Consider the following 25597-nt stretch of genomic DNA (forward strand, 5'->3'; position numbering starts at 1 on the left):
CAGAGGAAGCAAAAGATGAGAGAGATGAGGAGAGTGTAGCTGAGAACCCTGTTGTTGGCTTTGACAATGGGAGTGTCTTGATGCTTGACAAAGAGGATGAGGATCAGAAGTGTGAGGAGAGAGAAGGAAAGAGCCATGCAGGTCAGAGTCCATCCCAAAGGTTCTTCAGTGTTGAGGAAGGTCACTACCTTTGGGAGGCATCGATCTTTCTCTCTGTTTGGATACTGATCTTCTGAGCACTTCATACAATTGTCCATATCTGCAATTTAGTAAGCAATCATTAAAAATCTACTTCCAAGGTCCTGTACTAGGCAATGGAGAAATACAATAAAACAAAACAAAACGCTCTCTACTGTCAGGGATTTTGTGTTTACTTTACTGGTGAGATGCAACATATACTCAAATGAATGCAAGAAAACCAACTGGGAAAGGTTTAGTAAAAAGAAGATTATATGAAACTTAAAGAAGATAAGGATATCAGAAGAGAGCAATGGGAGCTGTTCCAGGAATGTGGCACAGCCTGTACAAAGTCAGGAGGCAAGGGATAGAGTGTAAAATTTGAGATATAGTCAGTAGTCCAGTTTGGAAGGAAAAGAGAACCCATGAAATGGAAAGGCTGGAAGAGCAGGTTGGATTTGAATTGTAAGAGAATATTGAACATTAAGCTAAAGGGTTTAAATTTTATCCTAGATATAATAGATCAAGTGTTTATCAGTAAAGACATGATTTGACGATACTTATGACTTGCAAAGATTATTTTAGCAGTTTTGGACAGGGTGAACTCAAAAGGAAGAAGAGTAAAACTGGTTTGGACCTTGTTAAAGGTATCAATAAAGTTTATTTTAAAGAAAAGGAATGACAGAGGTGAGGAATACAGAAAAATATGGAAAGGTCTACATGAACTTTGTAATGCAGGATTAATGTATAAAAAAGTAATATACACAATAACCATGAATGGAAAGAACAACCCAAAAGGCCAAAAATGAATGCTGCTAAATTATAGAAAGCACATATGACATGAAAACAGAGATAAAACACTCCCATCCTGTCCTTTTGCAGAGGTGACAGGGATATGAGTGGTGTTCATTGCATGTATTTTCAGACTTTTTCAATGTATTGATCAGTAATGCTGATTTTTCCTTTATCTTTTAAATACAATTTATCATATAGTTCACCCTTTGGGAAGTGATATTAGAGAATGTGCTTCAGGGCCTGGCTTAAAAAAACCTAATAAAGACTTATTTTTCAGAAATGTGAAAATGTGGTAAAATGTAACTGAGATTATGAACTTGGATAGCTGAGAGGATGGTGGTGTTCTCAGCAGGAAAAGGGAAGTTTGGACAAGTGGCAGATTAGGGGATAGTAAGATTCATTTTGAGCATGCTGACTTTGCGCTGTTGAAGGGCTATTCTGTAAGAGATGTCCTACAGAAAAGTGGCAATGCAGGTGAGAATTCAGAGGAATAATTAGAGATGACTAAAAGGCCTGGAAATCTGAATCGTGATTGTTCTTGAGCCTTTGCGAGTTGATGAGAGCCCCAAGAGAGGGTATGGAGAGAGGAGATGGGCCAGATCCCTCTACTGATGGAATTGGAGATGGATTATAAACAATCAGGAACCTGAGGTCAGTAACTATATTCTGTAGTTCTTAGCACAGTCCCTAGCATATCTTAGGTACTTAATAAATGCTGGTTTAGTGGAATTAAACTCATCAAAAGAGTTTGGAAAGCAGTAGTTAGATAAGAGGTGAACTAGGAGAAAGCAGTGTCACAGAAGACAAGGGAGGTTATAATTTTCTAGCAGGATCAGAGGAGTGGTCAACTGTCAAAAGCTATAGAAATGTTCCAGTAGTATAATGGGATAAGAAGCCTGATGGTAATTAGAGAAATTAGAAGCAGCAGCTTGTCACTGAAAAGGAAGAGATCACTTCAGAGAGTGGCAGGTGAAGCTGTGTTTTTTTAAAAGAGTGAATTAGGAATGTATATTAGCCACAGGAGACGAACTGGTAGAAAATGGTTATCTTTCTCCAGTGGATCAGTGGTTAAAGGATATGAACAACTAGTTCACAGAGGAAGAAATCAAAACTATCAGCAGATGAGGGAAAATGCTCCACATCACTAATATAAGTGGAATGTATATTAGAGCAACCCTAAAGGTCCCCCTCACATCAAAATCTACTAATCTCATTATCTTCCCTATTTCTATTAAGAACATCATTCTTCCTGTCTCCCAGGCCAGCAACTTCATGGTTATGCTCAAACACTTACTTCTCTGGTTGGAAATCTCTCCCTCTGGGCACTGGGCACAGTCAAAGCAGCAGATGGGTTCCCCTTCCTGGGCAATTTTCCTGAATCCAAAGCCACAGTGCTCAGTGCACACAGCCTGAAGGGTCTAGGCAATAAAATGAAGAGACTGCTGTATTGTGGAAGAGTACTAGAGGGATGTTAGATATCACAACCCACCCAGGAACTTCCCAGGGCCAATGAAGCACAAAACCCTTGACTTATGACAAATGAAGTTTAATTTTAAAAAGGAATAAAAGGAACTGGTAGGTATGGCCCTAAATCTATTCACACTAACTCCACCCAACTTTCTAAGTCTCCTGGGAAAGGAGAGGCTTTGTTTTCTTCTTTAGGCCCTGCTTAATCCTCCCTATGCTATCTAAGAAACCCTAAAATGCTATCTGACTTAATCTAACTTAATACCAAAAATTAATAGGAAAGAAAGGGGAAAAACCTCTAGGTTTGGCTGCTGTACTAAGTAATGTTATATAATAATGGAGTCCTCAGATGGTATGAGGAGCTGAAGCTGAGTGTGGAAATTCTTAAGTGTAACACCAAGTTGTGGTAGTGAAACACTAAGGACCCCACAGGAATATTTGTGAAGAAACTGCTACACCCAACTTTAGTATAACAGTGTCTCAGAATAAGTAGTCAAGTGAAGAAACTGTGGTTCAGATTACACAGCTCTTCTAAGTCCCTATCCTGGCCCAAGGTGTGGATAAACACTACTTGACTGTGACTTAATTTTCAATCAGAAATAATCCCTCTTTCTTCAAATACCCAAGGATATGATTGTTAATCCTCCAGGTAAAGAATGACATTCACCTATGTGAGTTTAAGATTTAATGATAACAGACTTAGGGGAAGGAAACAGGGAACTGAAGGAGAGAGGGGTAAAGGAAATGCTTGGCTTAAGCTATAGATGATCAGATGCTATGAGAATTGAAGGTAATCAGGATTTCAAGCTTGACAGGTGTGGCTTGCCTGCCAAATTCCACCTGGCAAAGCCAGGCTGTTTTAACCTGAATCAGGATGATTGGTATTGCTTCTTCTTGATGAATAATTAATCAGGATATATAGTATAGAGTCACACAGGATTGAGAGTATGATAGTGATCAGAGCTGGTTGCTGGCATCCTAAGTTGATCTTTGGCCTACCCAAGCCCAACCAAGACCTCCCACCAAAAGCCCTTCTCAAAATTGAGAGACCTCCTTTAGTCCAAATCCTGCTTTTATAGTCCTCCCAGCAATTGACTTTGCCCTTGCACATGCCAAGCTTGGTTCATTCTAAGTTCCAAACTGCTAACTGTCAATCAATCTGCTTTTCATATTGCAATGCCAAATAACATTACAGTAACTCAAAGTTATAGGTGGAAAACTTTGAATTACCTTAGCCAATAGGAATTCTGGTAGATGGATCACTGTCAGATGAAGACTGGTCTTAGGGAAATTAGTTTCTTCCAAGCAAACCCTCTACCTGGATATCAAAGATTTTCTCCATGAAAATCCTGACTTCCCAGGGGGAATCTCTTAGAACAAAACTCCTTCAGCTTGATGGGAATTGTAGGCAGAGACAAACCTTCCCTCCAGCTTGGTCAAAATCCAAGAAGGAAGTGAAGTTCAGTAATTTCCAGTTGTAGACCCACAATTCCTTTCTACCCAGAATCCTTTCCCAGTGCTTCTCTCAAAATTCCTTTCTTTCAACAAACCCTAGAAATCAGGCTATCCCTAACTATATTCCTCTTTGCTTGCAAAGGTAGTTGACCATACAACATTTCAAATGGAGACACATCAATATCAGTCCTTGGTCTTGTTCGGACATAGAATAACCCTAGGGGTAAGATGTCTGGCCATTTCAGATGCATCTCAGGTCAAAGTTTCCTTGTCATGGTTGCAATTTCTCTAGTCAGTGTTTCTACTTGACCTGAACTTTGCAAATGGTACAGAACATGAAACTTTGCTGAGATCCCCAAGTTCTCATACATTTACTTTAAAGAATGCTATCTGTAAAATGGGCCCCTTTATCTGAATCAATTTTGAATGGTACCCCAATCTTAGAACAATGTCCATCAGCAAGATCTTAACAACAAATGCTGAATCAAATGTACATCAAAGTCCTACCTGTGTCCTACAGAGTGGAAGTTTTGCTGTTTTGTGAGAGCTAATGATACTGATTTAGAATTGGAAAAGATAATCCTAATATGTTTCTCATAGAAATGTATAACAATGTTTATTCACTTGGTACCTGACTTTGATGGCAAAGATGCTTTTTGTTTTTTCTTTCTTTTTTTAGTTGATCCTGGGTATTTCGTTTTATTTTTAGAAAAGTTATCATGGTTACATGATTCATGTTCTTACTTTCCCCTTCACCCCCCGACCTCCAACCCCCACCCCACATAGCTGATGCGCATTTCCCCTGGTTTTGACATGTGTCATCAATCAAGACTTATTTCCAAATTGTTGATAGTTGCATTGGTGTGGTACTTTTGGGTCTACATCCCCAATCATGTCCGCCTCAACCCATGTGTTCAAGCAGTTGCTTTTCTTCTGTGTTTCCTCTCCTGTAGTTCTTCCTCTGAATGTGGGTAGGATTCTTTTCCATAAGTCCCTCAGAATTGTTATGGATCATTGCATTGCTTCTAGTACAGAAGTCCATTACATTCTATTTTACCACAGTGTATCAGTCTCTGTGTACAGTGTTCTTTTGGCCCAGCTCCTTTCACTCTGCATCAATTCCTGGAGGTCTTTCCAGTTCACATGGAATTCCTCCAGTTTATTATTCCTTTTAGTGCAATAATATTCCATCACTAGCATATACCACAATTTGTTCAGCCATTCCCCAATTGAAGGGCATACCCTCATTTTCCTATTTTTTGCCACCACAAAGAGCGCTGCTATAAATATTTTTGTACAAGTCTTTTTCCTTTTTATCTCTTTGGGATATAAACCAAGCAGTGGTGTGGCTGGATCAAAAAGCAGATAGTCTTTTAAAGCCCTTTGGACATAGTTGCAAATTGCCATCCAAAATGGTTGGATCAGTTCACAACTCCATCAGCAATGCATTAATGTCCCAATTTTGCCACATCCCCTCCAACATTCATTACTCTCCCCTACTATCATTTAGCCAATCTGCTAGGTGTGAGGTGATACCTCAGAGTTGTTTTAATTTGCATTTCTCTAATTATTAGAGATTTGGAGCACTTTGTCATGTGCGTATTGATAGTTTTGATTTCTTTATCTGAAAATTGCCTATTCATGTCCCTTGCCCATTTATCGATTGGGGAATGGCTTGATTTTTTTATACAAATGATTTAACTCCTTATATATTTGAGTAATTAGACCCATCAGACTTTTTTGTTATAAAGATTTTTTCCCAATTTGTTGTTTTCCTTCTGATTTTTTTTGCATTGTTTTTGTTTGTACAAAAGCTTTTTAATTTAGTATAATCAATCATCCCATTCACATTCAGAGTTATAATCAATTGTGTATTCCCCAACATTTTGGTATCCTCTCTTACTTCTACCCCTTCTTCTTAGGCTATTTCCTTTTAAACCAGTGATTTGTTTTAAACCAGTAACCCTTGTCCCCTCCCTTGATTTACTATCCTTTCTACCCTCTCCCTTGTTATTCCCCTTTTTATTTTTAAGGCCTAATTAATTCTGTCTCCCTTCCCCTCCCCTCCCTTTTATGATCTCCCCACTCCTCTGCTCCCCTTGGTTTATCCCTTCTGACTTTCTCAGTAGGGTTAGATAGAGTTCTATATCTCAATGGATATAGCTACTCTTCCCTTTCAGAGTTAATTCCACCAAGAGTAAGGTTTAAATATTGCCTCTTAATGCTCTCTTCTTCTCCTTCTTATAATAGTATTCATCCCCTCCCCTTCCCATGACCTCTTTGTGTGTAAGAGAATATCCTATTTTTCTTATTCATTCAAGTTTCTCTTGGTGTTCTCTACTATTCATCCCCCTCTTTCCCACCCACCCCATCATCATCTTAGGCCATTTAATACTCCAACCTCTCCCTCTGAATAATTCTTCTAATTACTATAATAGTGGATACTATAATAGTGAATAGAGTTCACTACAGAGAATTACACATAACATTTCTCCACATAGGGATACAAATAATTAGATCTTACTGAAGCCCTTAAAGAGGCAAATTTAAAAATAAGAGTTTTCTTTCTTTCCCCTGTTTATTATTTAGATTTTCATATTTCTCTTGGGTTTTGTGGTTGGATATCAAACTTTCCATTTAGTCCTGGTCTTTTCTGTGCAAATACTTGGAATTCTTCTATCTTGTTGAATGCCCATACTTTCCCCTGGAAGTATATAGTCAGTTTTGATGGGTAGGTGATCCGTAGACCCAGTTCTCTTGCCTTTCTGAGTATCTTATTCCAAGCCTTGTGTTCTTGTAGTGTGGAGGCTGTCAGATCCTGTGTGATCCTTGATATCTGAATTGTCTCTTTCTGGCTTCTTGTAAAATTTTTCTTTTACTTGGAAGCTCTTGAATTTGGCTATTATATTCCTGGGGTTGTCTTTTCAGGGTTTAGTGTAGAGGGCGATCTATGGATCCTTTCAATGTCTATATTGCCCTCTTGTAGTACTTCAGGGCAATTTTGCTGAATAATTTCCTTTAGTATGGAGTTCAAATTTCTATTAATTTCTGCTTTTTCAGGAAGACCAATGAATCTCAAATTACCTCTTCTAGACCTGATTTCTTGATCTGTCAATTTCTCAGTGAGATATTTCATGTTTCCTTCTATTTTATCAGTCTTTTGACTTTGCTTTATTTGTTCTTGTTGTCTTTGAGAGATCATTGGCTTCTACTTGCCCAATTCTTGTCTTTAGAGACTGGTTTTCTGCTATATTCTTTTGATTTTCTTTTTCTATTTGGTCTATCCTGTTTTCCAGCTATTTGATTTTGGTCTCCAATTTGCTTATTAATTCTTTTCATTTTGGGGCATCTTTTTCAAATTGCCCAATTCTAGTATTTAGAGACTGGTTTTTGGCTATAATCTTTTGGTTTTCCTTTTGAATCTGGTCTGTTTGGTTCTTCAAGGCTTCCAGCTGGTCATTTCTGGTCTTCAATTTGCTTATCAGTTCATTTGATTTCTGAGCCTCACTTTCTAATTGCAAAATTCTGCCTTTTAAACTGTTATTTTCTTGCCAGTTCTCTTCCATCTTTCTCATAATCTCAGATTTGAACTCTTCAATAGCTTGTGACCTGTTTTCATTTTTTTGGGAAGGTTTGGATATGATTACTTGTTTGTTCTCCTCTGCTGTTTGCTCTGTTGTCTGGATTTTTTCTGTGTAAAAGTTGTAAAGTATTAAAGATTTCTTCTTGATCTTTCTCTTCTGGGGTTCTTGTCTCTGGCTTGCCATTGTGAGCCACGTACCCTCTCAGCTTTATTCTCACACCCAGGGTCTGTCTGTGCTCTTTAGGCTCCTGATGTCTCAGGTCTAGTTGTTCTCAGGGTCAAGCCTCCTGGTGGTCCCCTTGCTTGTTCCTCTGCCCGAAGCTCCTTTAACAGTCTCAGGACACTGCTTCCACAGTCCTGTACCCCTCTGTACTGGGTCCCTACCCATCGTCCGTGCCTGAGTTCAGAATCTGCATCTGTAGCTGAGACCATGCCTGAGCTCGAGCTCTGTATTCAAAGTCCGTGCGTTATTTAGCCTCTTGGGGTCTTAAGTCTTGCTGCTCTTAGGAACAGGTTCTGGTGACCCCAGGTAGCTGCCAAGGACTTAATGGGTACCCGAAATTTGCTCTAACCCTTATGCACTGGCTTTGGCACTGTAGGTGGTGTTTGTGGAGGAGCGGTTGCTCAGCTCGCGTTTTAGTAGAGCTTTTCACCCCCTTATAGCATGGAAATGCCCCAATCCCACGTACCTTCAATGCTGCGCCCTGTTGTGGGGTCCCTTTGTTCATCTGGATTTGTTTTTATGTCCCCTTGAGGAGTCCTATATATTTTTCAGTTAGGAGAGGTTAAGCAGCTGCTTTTTACTCTGCTGCCATTTTAACCCGGAACCTTTTACTCCTGCTTTTTGGTTTTTCATTTTTCATAACTAGCACAGAGACATAAACATAGTATTCAATTAACAAACATTTATTGAGGAGCCAAGATGGCAAAGTACTTGGAGAAACTCAGTTGAACTCTCCCAACATTTGCCTCAAAACAACTTTAAATTAATGCATCAAATTGCATTCTTGGCAGATCCAACAAAAATTTGGGGTGAGATGTTTATCCAGCCCAAGATAACTTAGGACACTGGGGTGGTGGTAAACGTGGAGTGCAGCGAATGCCATGACAATAATAGCAGTGGGCCTTGGAAGGAGGTACAGCAGCAGGATCAGCTTCAGGAACTCTCAACCTACAGATGTTAAGGGAGTCAGAAAGAGATTAAAGGGGTTCCTGTGCTGGTATTGGATATAGTTCTGATTCAAGGTTCCAGGTTCCAGGGTGAAGAGGAACATTAGAACTTATGACCACAGAGGAGCAGAGACCCTGGCCAAAGTTCTGTTGGTGGATAAGAGTGTTTTTGATTGCTCATGAGAAAGCAGTGTCTCTGATCTCAGTTCCAAGGCAACAAGCACCAAGTATTGATTTTCCTTTCCTCCCTTTTGAATTTATACTAGATGGGAGAGGGTTAGGGAAGGAGATACATTATTTATTAGTAGGGGAGGAACAAATGTGAAAGACTGGTGGTAGGATTATGTAGGGTGTCCATCTTATAGAGGGGCACACTAACAATGGCATAAGCCAGAACAATGAATCTCAGGTCACCAAGGGTTGCTCTTCTTCAGTCTGATGATGTCTATTGACACAAGTAGGAGGCCAGACTAGAACAGGACTTGAACTCTTCAGTTAAGTTTTAGTAATTGATTTAGATGGTGAAATAAAAAAAATTTCAGTATTCCTTAAAAAAACCCAACCCCAACCTTTCTATTGAAAGGTAATCAGGTCTCTTTCTGGTTAAAGATCAGAGCACAGGCCAGGAGAGCAATGACTATCACTTTCCTTGGTTCATTTAACCTTGAAACACCTGTGACAATGAGATTAAATCTACCCTGTCCATCTTTAGATTTAATTAGCAAAGGTGAAACCATCTTCAGTTAACTCACAAGTTGGGAGGTCTGTAACCCACATGTGCTAGAGTGAGTAACAAATTAGAATTTACTGACTGCCTCCTTGGCAGTCCTAAGAAAAGCATCTGTTGTGATTGAAAACACAAACCAAGAGAAAGGCACAGGAAGTGATACAAAAAAGGTCCCTTTAAAAAGAGAGGTGAGTAAGCTGAAGTCTTCCTCTGGTTAGTGAACGGGACCTGAAGGAGCTCTTCTGGCTCGTGACCAGGACTTGGAGGAGCTCTGAAGCTGGTGAGACTCTTCTTAAATCTTTCCTTTGGAATTCCAAGTGGTGAGTGTAAAGACTAAATCTTCCTGAACTTCTCTTAGGGAACTTCTGTTTCAAAAAGAGTCTGTGACTGAAGCTTTTGCTTCTTTTGCCTCTGAGGCCCTTCAGGCCTCTGATTTTCTGGCCTTGGTGATCAAGGCAGGATTTTCCTCAGCTAAGGGTTAATTAGATCTACCTGGATTGAAGTAGGGGATCAGAGCAAATTACCTAGTGTGTTAGATTACTTATCCTATCTTATCCTCTCTCTCATTTCCTTATTTCTTCTTCCTCTCCTCATTTGTAAGTAAACTTCCATAAAAGTCATTTTGACTTGAGGTTATTCTTTAAATGAGGATTGACAATTATTCAATCCCCTAGCAACCAACCTTTTAATATTCACCCAACCAAAACTTGTAGAAATACTCTAGGTAATGTTCCTAAAGATTGTTAGTGATAAAGTGTTATATAATTTTGATGAAATGTGACAAAATTTAATCAGAATGGCCTTCCAATAATTAGTTTATGTGGCAAAAGTCAGGTCAGATCATATAGATCTAATCCTATTAAAAACAGAGCTCTAAAAACATCAAATTAAGAGCCCATCATTCACCTGAAACTTCAGAGAATTTGTTTTTATATAGTACTCGGTTTTTCTATCTTTACCAAAAATCTGTAACTGATATGGACAATGCCGTTAATAGGCTAAATGATCAATAAGGCCCTGACTTGGAAAATTAGCTCTTCTGTCCCATAATATTATTTGAGATTTTAAAATAGGGAAGAGATAATTTCAAAATTTCTTTATAAATATTATAAATATTAATGTAATCTTATATGTAAAATTCTTAATCCAATTAAAAAACTCATTACTAAAACACATATTTAAAGCTTATATTTCCCATTAGAAACATTTGGAAGTCAATCATTTACATATATCCCAGTCCTTAGATTTCTAGCAGTCTAATCTTGTTGCTTTCTCAAAGTTTACTATTCCATTAAGTTAAAAAAACTTTTAACAAGTTTATTCTATCCTTCTTTTTTTGAGTATATATGATTATAGAAATTTGTTATGAAAGGAAAAGGGAGGAATATGGCTATGAGAATATTAAGGATGTCCTTTCAAGATACTGACTAAGGCCATAACAATTCACTTAGTTCTATTTTAGAACTAAGTTCTAACTATCTTAGAAAATTTTCTGTTTAGAAAGGAATAAACAGTATAAAGAAGCTGAATCAAGAGGATCCAATCTTTTTCTATTCAAAATCATCCCCTCAACTTTCCCAGGTACACAAATCCACCTGTAGCAGTTTCCAGATTGCATCTCCTTTGCATAGCACATACCATTCTTTTGAATGGTGAAATATTGGCTTGATTACAATTCAGACAATCATACTTGAAATCAAAACTCAGAATGTCAAATTATGGTCTCAGGAGATTTTAACTCAAATAGCAAAAATTTCACTAATTATAGCTTAAGGCTAGGATGTTGTTATTACATTTCTCATGATGCAATAATAATTAACAACGAACACATTCAAGGACATCTCACATGTCCTTTATTTATGAATCAAGGATAATTATAATCTGGAGTTTCACATATACACAGATAATCCACTCAAAACCCCAGAAACATTCTAACTATAGTAAGGCTTCAATCTGTATCGCCAATGAACCCCTAAGGCAGAAATGAAATATTTGAATCTAAGGTGTATTGTGTTATAAGTGAAGTGTATGTGTGCAGAGAGCAGAGGCATGGGACAGCAGAGTAAGGAATTCTAGAATTCCACTGGGGAGAGTCAGTTAGCTTGTGGGTTTTCATTTTCTCTTTACCTGAAGAGAGAGACTGGATATATTCCCTTGCTGGCTGTGGTATATCTGGACTTCTCCATCCTACCTGCTTCCCTGTTACCTGATTGAAACATCTATTGAGCTTCCTGAGTGATCCTGTACAGCTGAGCCATCTGTCAGTGAGAATTTGGTTGGGGTCCTTTTTGGATCCAAACCTCTTCTTGGGGCCCTGTCCTGCCCAGCTGTCTAATTACCTCCATTACCAATAAAAGGGGGTTTGTTTGGGTTAGTGTAGGATATTTATATTAGAGTCTGGGTCCCTAGATATAGAGGTGAGCTCGGTGTAGCTTATTCCACACAGACTCCTGTTAAAAGGACATTTAAATCTTGTGGGGTTTAGATAGAAACCTTTAGCTTAAGTTATCCAATACCTTCTTACCTTTCCCTTGTTATAATTCAGTGGTTCCCAAACTTTTTTGGCTTACCGCCCCCTTTCCAGAAAAAGTATTACTTAGCCCCCTGGAAATTAATTTTTAAAAATTTTAATAGCAATTAATAGGAAAGATAAATGCACATGTGGCCATCACCACCCACCCTGAATCACTGCAGCACCCACCAGGGGGTGGTGGCGCCCACTTTGGGAATCTGTTATAATTAAACAACTTTTAGATATCATCTCAGTAGGTGTGTGTCTCATCTTAGTGTCTGACTCTGTGCTTGGGTAGCCTTCCCAGAACCCAGGTTATTCTTCTGATACTGGCTTAAATAATATCCTATCCCATCCCCAAAATACCACTTTTTATTTCAGTTGGTGAACTAAAGGGACTGAATTTAGTGTTAGTGGTTTTGGGCAAGGCTGAATCTTGATTTCAAGCCTGAGTGCAGAGGTTCTGAGAGACAGTTACTGACCTGACAGTTTGTGGAACTTTGAGAAGCTCTAACAAGGGACTAGCTTGTGCTGGAGAGGCAGCTGTCCAAGTGCTGAAATCAACTAGTCAGACATATTGACACCTATCTATTAAAGGCTATCACTTCTGTCCACTAACTAGTGCTGAAATTGATAATTGTAAGTTTTAAGTAGAGCTTTATTTTACAATTGTGGCTTCTAATTTCACGCAACCAATTGTTTACGAAGTATTATTTCCTCCTTATTCCTGTATGGTTGTCAACATGGTACAGGGAATAATAGAAATGTTCTATAATTGTGTAATGTAGATACCATATCTGGTGTTTACTGTATTTCCTGAGTATTGTTATACACTGCTTGACTGTGACTTTCTGAAACCTTTTATGAGACTATTAATGAAGTGTGTATGTTCATATGTACTGATTCTTTGCATGGGTTTTGCAATCGTGTATATGTATAGATGGATGGTTATTGTGACTCTAGGTAAAATCAAGAATGTGGTTACTTGGACATTCAAGGATTCAGAGATGAAACAAATGATGGTGTTAATGCAAGCAAAAATGGAAATGATGGGAAAATATTTTAATGAAAATCTGATGTATAATAATGTTAATGGTAAAAATATTGATTTTTGACTGTAAGAATATTGTTATGTTTGGTGTTGAAAATCCAGAGGGAAGTGATATAAAACCTAAAACTCCCAATAGGCTGGAAAGGGAAACAGAGGCAGTTATCAAAAATCCTGCTTCCTTGTTCCCTTTAAGAGATATGCCTCTCATTTCACCTGAACATGGAGTTTTGCATCTGAAGTCTCACAAGCGGTTCTGTGCTGCAGAGTTAGATGTGATTAAGAGGAAAGCACCAAGATTCTTTGACAAACCAAATAAAATAATTAGACAGTAAGAATCTATGTTCCTGACTATGCGGATTTCTTTTTGCTTATGGAGGAATTACTTATAAAAAGAGAGAGGTAACAATTCATAGAGCAGACAAGAAATAATCCTCCTTTGACACCATGGCCTGAATACTATGAGGAATTAGATTTAAACTCAGTGCCAAATTATAGAAATTGAAAACAGGCAAGGGAATCCATAATTGAGGTGATGGAAAGAAATTCTAGATGACCAGATGCATAGTCAAGGTTTGAGAAAGTAAAACAGAATACTGATGAGTTACCAGCAAGTGTTTTAGACTAGTTGACAGATGTAGCAGAATTTCAATTAGGATTAGGTGTGCTTGCAGGAGAAACAACTGCACACATTAAAAGGTTATTTGTAAATAATGCATTCTCTATAGTGAAGAAAAATTTCAAAAACAATTGTCCAAGTGGGAGTTACTGAGTTTGGAAGACATAAATAGAAAGGCTACATATGTGTTTACAGCTTATAAGGATAAAACTAATGAGGATAAGGATTCTATAATTGAGGGTTTAAGGAGACAATTGAAAGAGGCAAATGAAAGGGCAAAAGATAGCAAAATTAAAGAAGTGAAAGCAGTTGCAGCATTAAGATTGGTGCAATCTAGAAATCAGTATGTTTCCAGGGAAAGGAGATCTGGAGCTCAGAGGTGTTATCTATGCATTCGTTTTGGACACTTTGTGAGAGATTGTCACTATAGGGGACAATTCTCCAGGCAACTAGATAGAAGAAATGGCTATAATAATTCATATAATAATGGATAGAGACAGAATATTAATGGATGGAACAATAATGGGAATAATTATCAAAGGCAGATTAATTCAAATGGTTATCCTAATGCATGTTGCCGAGGAGCTCAAGCACCAGATCTCAATGCAATGCAGGATTGGGTAAGATCAGGAGAAAGACCAATATATAGCCAAGTAGTTAGTGGACAGAAGGGAGATCAGAACAAAGGGGTATGTTCATTATGCAGGTGTACCTGGAGTTCTCAAGTATTGGGTGAATCAATGAAAAATGGATTTTAGGTTAATGGTATTGAATGCAATGGGGATAAAGTTAATGAATCTGTAAACAATGTAATTAAAACAAATGAAAATGTAATTAGTGTTAATAAATGTGAGGAAAAAGAAAATTGTGATGTAAAAATAGTTGAAAATTCTAATGATTGTGTAATAAGGGCAAATAATGAAAAATGTAAAATGGATAAGGAAAATGTGATTGTAAAGGAGAACAATGGAACTAAAGTAGTTTAAGGGGATCAATGAGAGTAGTGTCAAATCTGAAGAAGGTGATAAAGACGTAAAATCCTGAGAATATCATGCAATTCAAGTAGATGTGTGTTTGGATGGACAGATGACGACTGAGCTTTGTACTGATGTTACTGTGTTAGCTCCTGTGTTGGAGACATTCCATCCACCAAATAACATGGAATCACATGTGTCTGTGACTACTGAAGACCAGATTTATTATCTTCTGGTTGACATGAAAGTGAGTAAATCAGTATTACAAAATCTTCCTGAAAATTGTAGAGCTGTTTGTACAATGGAAGTAATAGTGTTATATTGAATCTCTGGGAGCTTGAAGTTCATTCAATGATTGACATATAAGTCAGTTGGATAGAATGTTCCCAGACAGGCATGTGAAAGGCAGGAGGGGTTGGTTGAGAACCCTGAGGAGAAGTTCTGGGTCTTTTACCTGTCCTGAGGCTAGAGATCATTGTGGATCCTGGTCTTGGAGTGAGAGAGTGCAAACACTACTCTGCAAGCTCTTCCTGTCTTTGATATACCGTTATCAACCTGTACTTGACCACCACCTCGGTGTCTACTGTCCCTATATATTAGGAGTTTCATCATCTAGTTACTAGGCTTCCCAGAGCCCAGGAGGGATCTGGAAAGTGGGCAGGAGATGAAGAAGAGGGTGGAAAGGGTGGATATATCTCAACTGTTAAGGCTTAAGATCTACAGAAGAAGAAGCTGAAGATTTCCCAGCAATTTACCTACTCTGGTTTAGCCCTGGCCAGGCTGAACCAGAGGGAAGCTAACATTGTTTCTTCATTTGCCTGCAGTTAGAGTTTCATTAGTAGCAATTTAAATAGGGTCTCCTATCACCTCAATCCTTTACCATTATCTTTCTTATTAATATATATTTATAAAGTTTAAAGTACCTTCCTAAATCAGTTTCAAAGCTTGTTTTGGGAAGGGAGTCAATGCAGTCAGAATATCAACGTTATCCCAGCTGAAGAGCCCAATTAATATATCAATTAACCCCAGGTGGGTCCTGAAGGGATAAATCTCTTTGACCTGAAGGATCCCGCCTGGGCAAATGTTATAAAGGAGAAATACCATCCTATTCTCTCTGTACATCATTTCTACTACCTCAAATAGATACTAGTGACCTCCTTTAAATATAACAATAGATACTACAGGAAAACCTCAGAGTAGCAAAATTACAACCAAAAATGATTATTTTAAGTTCACTATCTGTGGAACATGCATTTCTTTGTATGCCAGAATGCCCAATAAGTCTCTTATTGTGTAAACTGAGAGCTACAATCCCCTGTACACAAACTGGAAATATTTCATTACATCTTCCAGAAGAATCTCTGAAAGTCTTTCCAATGCTTTTCTTAGATTCAGTGAGTACAGAGGGTGACTTGGGTTCAGTTTATCCAATACCTGAGGATATACCTAAAGATCTTTGGTCAAAGTCTTCTACAGATGTGGGTTTATTGAAATCAGCTACTCCAGTCAGGGTGAGGACTAAGGGAGGACCAGTTCCTTGTATACCTCAATATCCCTTGACTAAAGAATCAATTGAGGACAAGGGATCATCATTCCTTGCTTCTCAGAATTTAATACACCTATTTTTCCTATTAAAAAGACAAAGTTGGATGAGAATGGCAGACCTGTGTATCATTTTTTTAAAACCCTTAACTTCTGCGTATTGGCTCTTAGGTGGAAGAGTGGTAAGGGTGGGCAATGGGGGACAAGTGACTTTCCCAGGGTCACACAGCTGGGAAGTGTCTGAGGCCGGTTTTGAACCTAGGACCTCCTGTCTCTAGGCCTGACTCTCAATCCACTGAGCTACCCAGCTGCCCCCTCTGTGTATCATTTTATTAAAGATTTAAGGGCTGTCAATGATTATGTGATCAAAACTCATCCTGTTGTACTGAGCCTAGCTGCTATAATTTCTTCTATTCTAAGTCAGGCAAGATATTTCCCTGTGGTAGACTTATGCTCAGCTTTTTTCTCAATTCTAATTCATGAGGATTGGGGATTGTGGGAAAAGACAAATGGACCTGGACTCATTTACTGCAAGGGTTTACAGATTCACCAAGTCAATTTTTACAAATTTTAAATAGAGACTATAAAATTATACAATTCAAAGAGAGTAAATTGGCACATTTTGTGGATGATATTCTTCTCTCCCCAAACGCAAAAGTGTGTGATAGCAAGATTATTTTGTTAGAATTGGATAAGCACGGATATAAGATCTCCAAGGTAAAATTACAGTGGGTTTTGCATAAAGTACAATATCTAGGTTTTGTGTTATCAGTAGGTTCAAGGAGTATCACACAGAAAAGAATAGCTGATATCTAAAAACTGACTGCTCCAAAGACCTAAAAGCAACTCAGAGCCATTCTTGGAACAACTGGGTTCTGTAGACAGTGGATACCTGATAACAGTGAAATAATGAAGTGTCTTACAGATTTGAACAGGAATGCAGAACCTGAGCCTCTGAAAGGTAAGCCTGAACATATCATCCTATTGGGTATTATAGTTGTCAGCTTAATCCAATAACTGCAGGTATTATTCCTTGTCTAAGAGAGGTAGCTGCTGCTGCTGTGTTAGTTCAGAAGTTGGAAGATTTAGTTTTGGGATGTCCATTGACTACTGTATACTGTTCACATAACATAGAAGAACTAATGAGGAAATTTTGTATTCAAGCTTTTTCAGATAAAAGAATTTCTAAATATGAAATTATTCTCCTGGGTAGTGAGAACATCCAGTTGAGGAGGTGTAGTGTATTAAATCCAGCTACACTTATTCCTGATTTACCAAAAAATGGTGAACCATTACACGAGTTGTAGAAGTATTTGATTTAGTGGATATGGCTAAGATGGATCTGAAAGACACTCCTATTGAAAATCCAGGCTTGGTATTGTTCACTGATGGTTATTCATATTCATGTCATGGAATTCATTATATTGGTGCTGCAGTGGTCACACAATTTGAGACTCTGAGGTGTGGCTCATTACCTAGAAATCTTAGTGCTTAGGGTGCAGAGTTAGTGGCATTGAAGCAAGCCTTTCTTCTAGCTGATGGTAAAAGTGCTAATATCTATACGGATTCTCAGTATGCTTTTTCAGTATATCAGGCAACAGGAAAGATCTGGAAACAATGAGGTTTTATTACTGCATCAGGAAAACAAATTGCACATGCAGAAATAATAACTGAGTTGTTGGATGCTATCCAGAAACCAAAATAGCTAGCGATAATCCATTGCAGAAGTCATACTTGTGGTAGAGACTCAGTTTTTAAAGGAAATTATAGAACTGATGTAACTGCAAAGTATGCAGCCCCAAATGCTCCAGTGTATGTTATGAATCAGTCAACTATAGAGTCTGCTGATTTACAAAAAGCTGATGTAGGACATTTAGATCTTGTGGGGTTTAGACAGATACCTTTAGCTTAAGCTATCCAATACCTTCTTACCTTTCCCTTGTTATAATTAAACAACTTTTAGATATCATCTTAGTGGGTGTGTGTCTCATCTCAGTGTCTGCCTCTGCCAGGCCTGTGTTTGGGTGGCCTTCCCAGAATCCAGGTTACTCTTCTGATACTGGCCTAAATAGCATCCTATCCCATCCCCCAAACCCCATGTTTTATTTCAGTTGTTACTGAGTTGGCCCAAAGACAGAACTTTAATTCAGAATGTTCATTAACAGGATAATTTCAATTTTCATAAGTGATGGTCAAATAATCTCAGACAAAACTCACTCTTTACTATAATCAAACTTTTAAGTCCCCTCACTTTAACTGGAAGTGGTCCTAGTTTCTCAAAATTTCATTACTTTAGTATTTTACAATATTCTTTCAGAAGGACAGTTAAGATGTTATGACCCTGCCTGAATGGAAACTCCTAAACCCTACATAGGACTATATAAGAGATCTTTGTTACTGACCCACCCAGACAGTAAATGATTATTATTATTAACCATTTTAATGCAAAATATTAAAGCAATTAAATTAAAAAGCAATTAACAATTTTTCAAAAATTTTGAACATATTATTCTGAAACTCCATTTTTAATCTAACAGCATCTAGATGAAAAAAGAAGTTACTTTTCCAGTGACAAAGTTATAATGCTTTCTGGGTATTGTTTTTCAATTAACAGCATTTATGTTATTTGTTTCCCAGAATTCATAATACAAGACAAATTTTAGAAAAAAAAATAAACACTATATTAAGCACATAAAATCTGAAACAAAACTTACTGCTAGTCAGATAACAATAATGCAGTTGAATGCATCTCCAACTTTAAGTAGAAATCATTCATGAGATCACTTTTGGCATTCTAAACTGATTGAATTCAAGATCTAAATTTTGAGTCTCTAACAAAACTTAGTTTTACAGTTTCTAATTGAGTTAAATCCAAATACTTGGTGTCTTTTCCATTAAGGTTTGATTACCTGAAATAATTCCTCACTGCAAAAAATATTTAGACTGGCAACCAACAGCTGAGTCTCTGATAATTAGATTAAGTCTACACTGCCCATCTTTAGATTTAATCACCAAAGGTGAGAACACCTCTAATTCTTTGAGGTAATCAACTGACCCGCCCCCTAGGCAGTCTATGAGAATTGTCTATTGTGATTGGACATGCAAATAAGGCGGGAGGAACAGGAAGTGACCTATAAGTGAACCCGTTAAAAGGAGAAGGTCCTCAGTCAGCTGAGGTCTTTGGTGGAAGACAGCATCTGGTGAAAACCTCTTCTGGTTCATAGAGGAGTATTGGAATGCTGAGACTCTGGTGGGACCTCTGACTACTTCCCTTTGAATTGTCACATGGGTAAGTTAGGTTGACTCTCTCTCTCTCTCTCTCTCTCTCTCTCTCTCTCTCTCTCTCTCTCTCTCTATCTCTCTCTCTTCCCTTGGCTTTTCTGGAGGCTCTACCCTCAGGGAGGCCTCTCTTGCCTCTCTAATTGTAAAAGGCCTTGTGGCTACAAGCCTTGTTTAATTAACCTCTGTGCTTTTCTGCTGGGGCCTCTAAATTCTTACCTGGTCTGGAACTCTGGTCTGGGCCAGAGTTTCTCTCTCTCAATTTCCCTACCTTCAACCTTCCTAATTGTAAATAAACTTCCATAAAAGTCAATGTTGACTTGAGATTATTAATTGAGGATTGATAATAGTTCAATACTCTGACACCACCTTTTAATATATTGAACCCATGAACCCCCTTTTTCACCCTTACAAGTCTCTCAAAGTAGGGACAAAGTGTGGCAATAGGAGAGAGGGCCAAATGTAATGGTAGAGTTGGTAGCCCACTTGGCAGTTGGTTCTTCATGGGGGACCACTGTTGAAAATCTGGAGAATGTTATCCTTAGCATCTTCCTACTTAAATTTCCATCAGAATCCCATAAAGAGCCTCTCCCTTTTACAATAAAAGTACATTGGGACATTCATCCAATTTAATGAAATAAATCAATTCAATCAGTGATTAAATTCTATATTGATGACTTCATCCTCAGGTTTTCTTTCTGTGATTAACTCCATTTTTTCCTGTCTATATCCTCTATGTACATGATTGTTTTCATGTTGTCTCCCTAATGTACTTGAGGTTGTTTATCAATCCTCTTCTTCCTTTTTAGTGAGAAAGTGCTGGTCTTTCTATTCCTGGCTTCAGATCATAGGCCTTGTATAGCATTGATATTGTACAAATTGAAAAGGGGGAATAGGCTAGGTTGTGTCTCTGATTTTATTACTATAGGGACTCCTAATAAATTTAGAATTCCTTCTGCCTCTACAGATTGGCCCCAGCTCAGCAATCTCCAGAGTTTTCTGAAGCACTGAGAAATGAGATGTCTTTGAATGTGTTCATTGCAAAATACTCCTGATATTTACAAATCTATTTGTTTTACTTTTATTTAAAATAATAATGGGCATAGTTAATATTTCTCTCATTACTATTTTAATTGTTCCTTTGTTTCCCCAGCATTTCCAATGAAGACAAAGAGATAAATAGCTGGAGGTGGGGTAGGGTGGATGAATGATGGCCTAATTGGAGTTAAGTGGTTGGAAACATAAAACAATATTCAGTTTTCTTACTGACCTTCAGATCAATCCAGTTGCTAAATATATCCTCGTTATGAATGGTGAAATCTTGACCAAGTGAAGCCTGAGGGACAAATTGTCCCACTTTCATCAGAACTTCTTCATAATTAGGCATTATCACAAAGTTCATGATATCATATTTAGCCACAGGATTCTTTTCCTCGTCCAAAACCACCTGGTCCCCAGCAGTGTTGTTAAAGTCAAGGTTCCTCAGAGAGGAGTGAAGCTAGATGGGAAAAGAGATTAGTCACTCCCTCTTGTCCACACCCAGGTGGCAACAGGACCAAGGCTAGGCAGGAAATATAGTCACATGCTCACTTGACATTCACTCATTCATTCAGGCAACAAATATTTTCTAAGAACATCCTTTAAATCTTCAAACACTAGATGTGGAAGTTTGAAGGCCTGGCCATTGGGTTATTATTACAGAATTAATCATTTTAAAAGTTCTGCTTTCTTCTAGGATTCATATAAGAAGGAAAACTCAAAGACTGGTGGAGAATGGAGAATGCATCCCTCTCATGCCACCTTGAACACGCTAAATTTGTACTAGGGAGTTCTATGAGATAATCTGTGTAAAGTATTTTGCAATCCATAAATTTCCATATAAATGTTATCTACTACTACTATTACTATTATTATTTTAAAAATGAAAACAACTTAAATAAAATCATATACCAACAGGTATCATTCAATTGTTCATCCATTCAGTGATAGTGATGGGGACTGAGTGAATGAGCAATGGGGAACTTGTTTGAACCTTTCTCATTCCAAGTCTCTCATTATCTCCCTCTTCTCCAGTGCCCATTTCTACATCAATTAGTGCCAAGCAATCTTAGCTCTCACTCTTGTGAGTACCTCTGAGCTCATTTGATCTATGATGTGGATGACACACAAGGAACCAACAGTTGCAGAGTGTATGTGTGTGTTTATGTGTGTGTGTGTGTGTGTGTGTGTGGTGTTCACCCAGTAGCCCAAAGAGACTTTTCTAGACCAGAGACCTAGGGTTTCAGAGTTCCATTTGTGATGGTGATAACTACCAGACCCTCTTCTCAGAGTGGTGATAGACTGAAGGGGTGAAATGAGACACACTTTGTCAGTTCTGGTCAAGGCATCAATGTGTTTTGATTAACCATTATTTTTTTCTAACATGATAATATTCTATTAGGCAAGGGTCATTAGAATGTGATTTTGATGTTTTTTTTAAGGGTGTCATTAAAAAAGGACAGTAAAGTATTAAAGAACAAGTGAGAGTCCTATCAAACTCCAATGAATCCACAGATTAGAACTAGGGAAATGAACGGGATTCTTCTCAAACACCATTTCCTAACCTTTTTGTATCATGGTCCTTCTTTACTTAATGGGAAAGTTTATGGATCCCTTTTCAGAAGCATGCTTGTTTTAATTTATAATAGCCATTCTGACTATTAACCAGAAGTTAATGAAAATCAATATGTAATTTGTTTCATCTAAGTCTACAATCTTCTAAAATCTATCTCTGGGCACCTCAGATCTATTAATGGATAGAATGTTAGGAGCCTAATCTCTAAAATGAAATCCCTAATTCTCCATGTGATTTTTTGTTGAGGCTGCAATTACTTCTCACAAAGAGAAGTCATTCTGTGGAAGCCTATATTTGAGGTCCATTATGGGTTGGCACGGAGAATGATTTTTGTATTAGGTTCTATCCTAGAGCACACAGAATGGGAAAAAGGAAGAATTACTTGAGAGTGGAACTACTTTGTTAGAAACAGGGCAGTAATGTTTCATTGTGTTTCTGCAACTAACAATTCAGTCATTGTTTTTTAAGAACCAAACTGACATGCATTCTACATTGGATTCAGAGGACCCTCTTAGGTACCAGGTTTCAGAAAATATTTCCCATAGCTCTAGAGGAAGTCTCAGACCATTAGTCAGGAAAGATGTAGTACAATGCTTTGCAGTTATAGATAAGTTCCTAGTAGGATGATATATCTATAATGCCATTAGTGTACAAACTCTTAAGACTTCCAAAGGAAGCCAAAGTAAGAAAACAAAGGAATGTCCATCTGTGAGCCTAGGGATGCCAAGGAGATGTAAGGGAAATGTCAATGCTAAGCAAACTCAGTCAACCAAGGAATGTTCATCTATAAGCCTAGGGATGCCAGTGGACATTCAACTCAGGAGTAGGGCTCATTACCTGCCAGGGTTGAGGCACCAGGCATCCTTCATCTCTCACAGATCTCATTTCTGATCTGGTTTGGAGCATTTCCTGAAGAGCCCAGGCCACAGCATACACAGCATTGTAGACCAAGTAACTGAGGCCAGACATGGTCATGTCAAAATAATGCAAAGGCAGCATCTCCAAGGAAGCATTCAAGAAACAGTCCTCTCGTTCGAGTTTTGCTGGCTCATCTGGACACTCAAATGCTGAGACCCAGAAACTCTTAAGGAAAATGTCCCCTGGGTATTTGGCTGGGGTGACTGTCCCGAGAAATGATTTGAAACCAGGAATCTCACCTGTCTGATGTGAAAACGTGAGAGCACCAAGGAAAGCATCCCCATCATGATTGTGAGGTCTCATGGTGACATCCCAATGTGATGTAATAATCCAGACTTTCCAAACTGAAAACATAGGTGGCTGAGAATATCTCAGGATCATCAGTGAGTCTGTATCACCATGGACAATGATCACCTTGGCTGATGACCCAATGATCCTGGGCATGAAAGCCACCTGGGATTCAGCATGGCGTCTCTCACTGACAGGGATCTTCTCTGTGAAGGCCATACAAGCTTTGCTCCTTCTCATCTCTTCTCCCATGTCCCAAAGGAACTTCTCACCTCTCATGTCATCTGTGACCACCAGCCCCACCCAGGTCCAGTCAAAATGCAGTAGCATCTGCATAATTCCTAGATGGAGGGAAGTATCCTGAGGGGCCATCTGGTAAAGTGAAGGAAACTGGACCTTATCACTCAGGGCAGGATCAAATGGTCCATAGCTCATCTGGATGGGAAACAAATATCAGTCTTAGTCGGGTATATGAATAGGGCAGTGGTGCATACCAACAAATCTCAATATATTAATCTATCTCCCCAGCCTCATTAGGGGAAAAATAGAGTGGGCTACTGTGGGTAAAATTCTTATCACCCCAAGATTAGGTCACTTGAAAGATAATGGCTAGATGATAAAATGCACTGATGCAATTGGTTTTAAGATCTTCACTTCTCTGAATCTTCCATGAATTTTCCCCAAACAGTTCAGGATTTTTCTTTACTTAATGTCCTTATTTGTTGCCCCTAATCAATTTTCTAGTAAAATTGACATTATTACTGTGGATTGGAGATGGTGGTAGTTAAGAAGTGATTCTTTCTTCAATGATGGAGTGTTCTCAAGAATGTTGTTGATAAGACACAATTTCTACACATTTAAAACTAGTTCTAAACAATTGGAAAAACATTGATTTCTATAATAATAAAGAGAGCCAGACACCAATGTTATGAAAGAGGGGAGAGAGAGTCTATGAAGGTGAGGCTCACTTCTAGTTCTCCCTTCACTGCCGAGACTTTAAGGGGGTGTCACCCCCAAACTGGGTGACCTGGATGGTCGTGCTGCCACACAGGATTTGGGGGCAAGGCTTCCCTGTAAGATGAGGTATGGGGGACCCCAAACTGATTCTGAATGAGAGCAGGGTTCAGCCAAGTCTCCCCCGAGGTCAGTCAGCTTCACAGCGGTTGGTCTGGCTCCCACATGGAGGCAGTCATACCAAGCTGTGATTCCCCTCCCCCTTGTCTCTCAGGCACTCTGGAATGCTATCTGAGTATGGCTTTTATTCTTCACAATTCAGGGGTTAGGGAAAGGGGTGAAGGGCAGAGGGATTTGGGGGTGCCCTCTTCTCTATTTCTATGGAGTCCTTCACTCGGGTGGGAACCTATGGGGTTCCCACTCCTAAGAGTCTCCCCTCTTGTCACTTCTCCTTCTGTTTCTATTACTATCCTTTTCTATAATTGTAAGTGAGACCAGAAAGGGTCTCTCAGCAAGGTTGAGTAATGGGGGAAGGAGCCTAAGAGATCCCTCCCAAAATGGAGTCCAAACTCTTAGCTGGCTTGATGATTGAAGTCTTTTTTTTTAACCCTTAACTTCTGTGTATTGGCTCCAAGGCAGAAGAGTGGTAAGGGAGGCAATGGGGGTCAAATGACTTGCCCAGGGTCACACAGCTGGAAAGTGTCTGAGGCCAGATTTGAACCTACGACCTCCCGTCTCTAGGCCTGACTCTCAATCCACTGAGCTACCCAGCTGCCCCTTGTTGATTGAAGTCTTAATGGGTGAGAAGCAATGGGATGCCTTTGACCAGGGAATTGGGGTATCAATGTCCAAATGTCCAAAGAAAGATCCTCAGGAAGCCCTCAGGACTGGTTTTGAGCTGGGATGTCCTCCTCCTCCCTCTCTCAGTCCTCCACCAGAAGTCCTTTCTCCTTCTTCCTCCTCCGGACAATTACCCAGAATCCCCTCTGGTCTCAACTGTCAGTAACTGTCACCAATGGCCTTCTTCTGGCTCTTTTTGTCCCATCCCCCGTCCTTACATTGCTCATGGGTAGGATGAGCTAACGTAATAAAAGTGATCATTCTACCCAAATTAATTTGCTTATTTACTTCCATACCTTTCAAACTACCAAAAAACTTTTTCACTGAATTAGAAAAAACTATAACAAAGTTCATTTGGAAGAACAAAAGATCAAGAATATTAAGGGAAATAATGAAAAAAAAACATGAAGGAAGGTGGCCTAGTAGTACCAGATCTTAAACTATACTATAAAGCAGTGGTTATCAAAACAATATGGTACAGAAGGGAGGATCAGTGGAATAGACTTGGGATAAGTAATGTCAGCAAGACAGCGTAAGATAAACCCAAAGAGCCCAACTTTTGGGACAAAAATCCACTATTTGACAAAAACTGCTGGAAAAATTGGAAAAAAATATGGGAAAGATTGGGTTTAGAG

At 38.7% G+C, this 25597-nt stretch overlaps 1 protein-coding gene across 1 annotated transcript in view; it reads right to left on the reverse strand.

The window, feature by feature from the left end:
- Window positions 1-25597, reverse strand: part of LOC123242903 (vomeronasal type-2 receptor 26-like) — a 43471-nt gene that overhangs the window by 13485 nt on the left and 4389 nt on the right. The window contains exons 2-4 of the mRNA XM_044671019.1: window positions 22800-23603; window positions 20619-20846; window positions 2267-2390 (exon numbers count right to left, since the gene is read on the reverse strand). Coding sequence (XP_044526954.1) covers window positions 2267-2390; window positions 20619-20846; window positions 22800-23603 — 1156 coding nt within the window. The remainder of the gene's footprint in view (window positions 1-2266; window positions 2391-20618; window positions 20847-22799; window positions 23604-25597) is intronic.

Source organism: Gracilinanus agilis, chromosome 3 (genome assembly GCF_016433145.1).
Source record: "Gracilinanus agilis isolate LMUSP501 chromosome 3, AgileGrace, whole genome shotgun sequence".
NCBI classification, from domain to species: Eukaryota; Metazoa; Chordata; class Mammalia; order Didelphimorphia; family Didelphidae; genus Gracilinanus; species Gracilinanus agilis.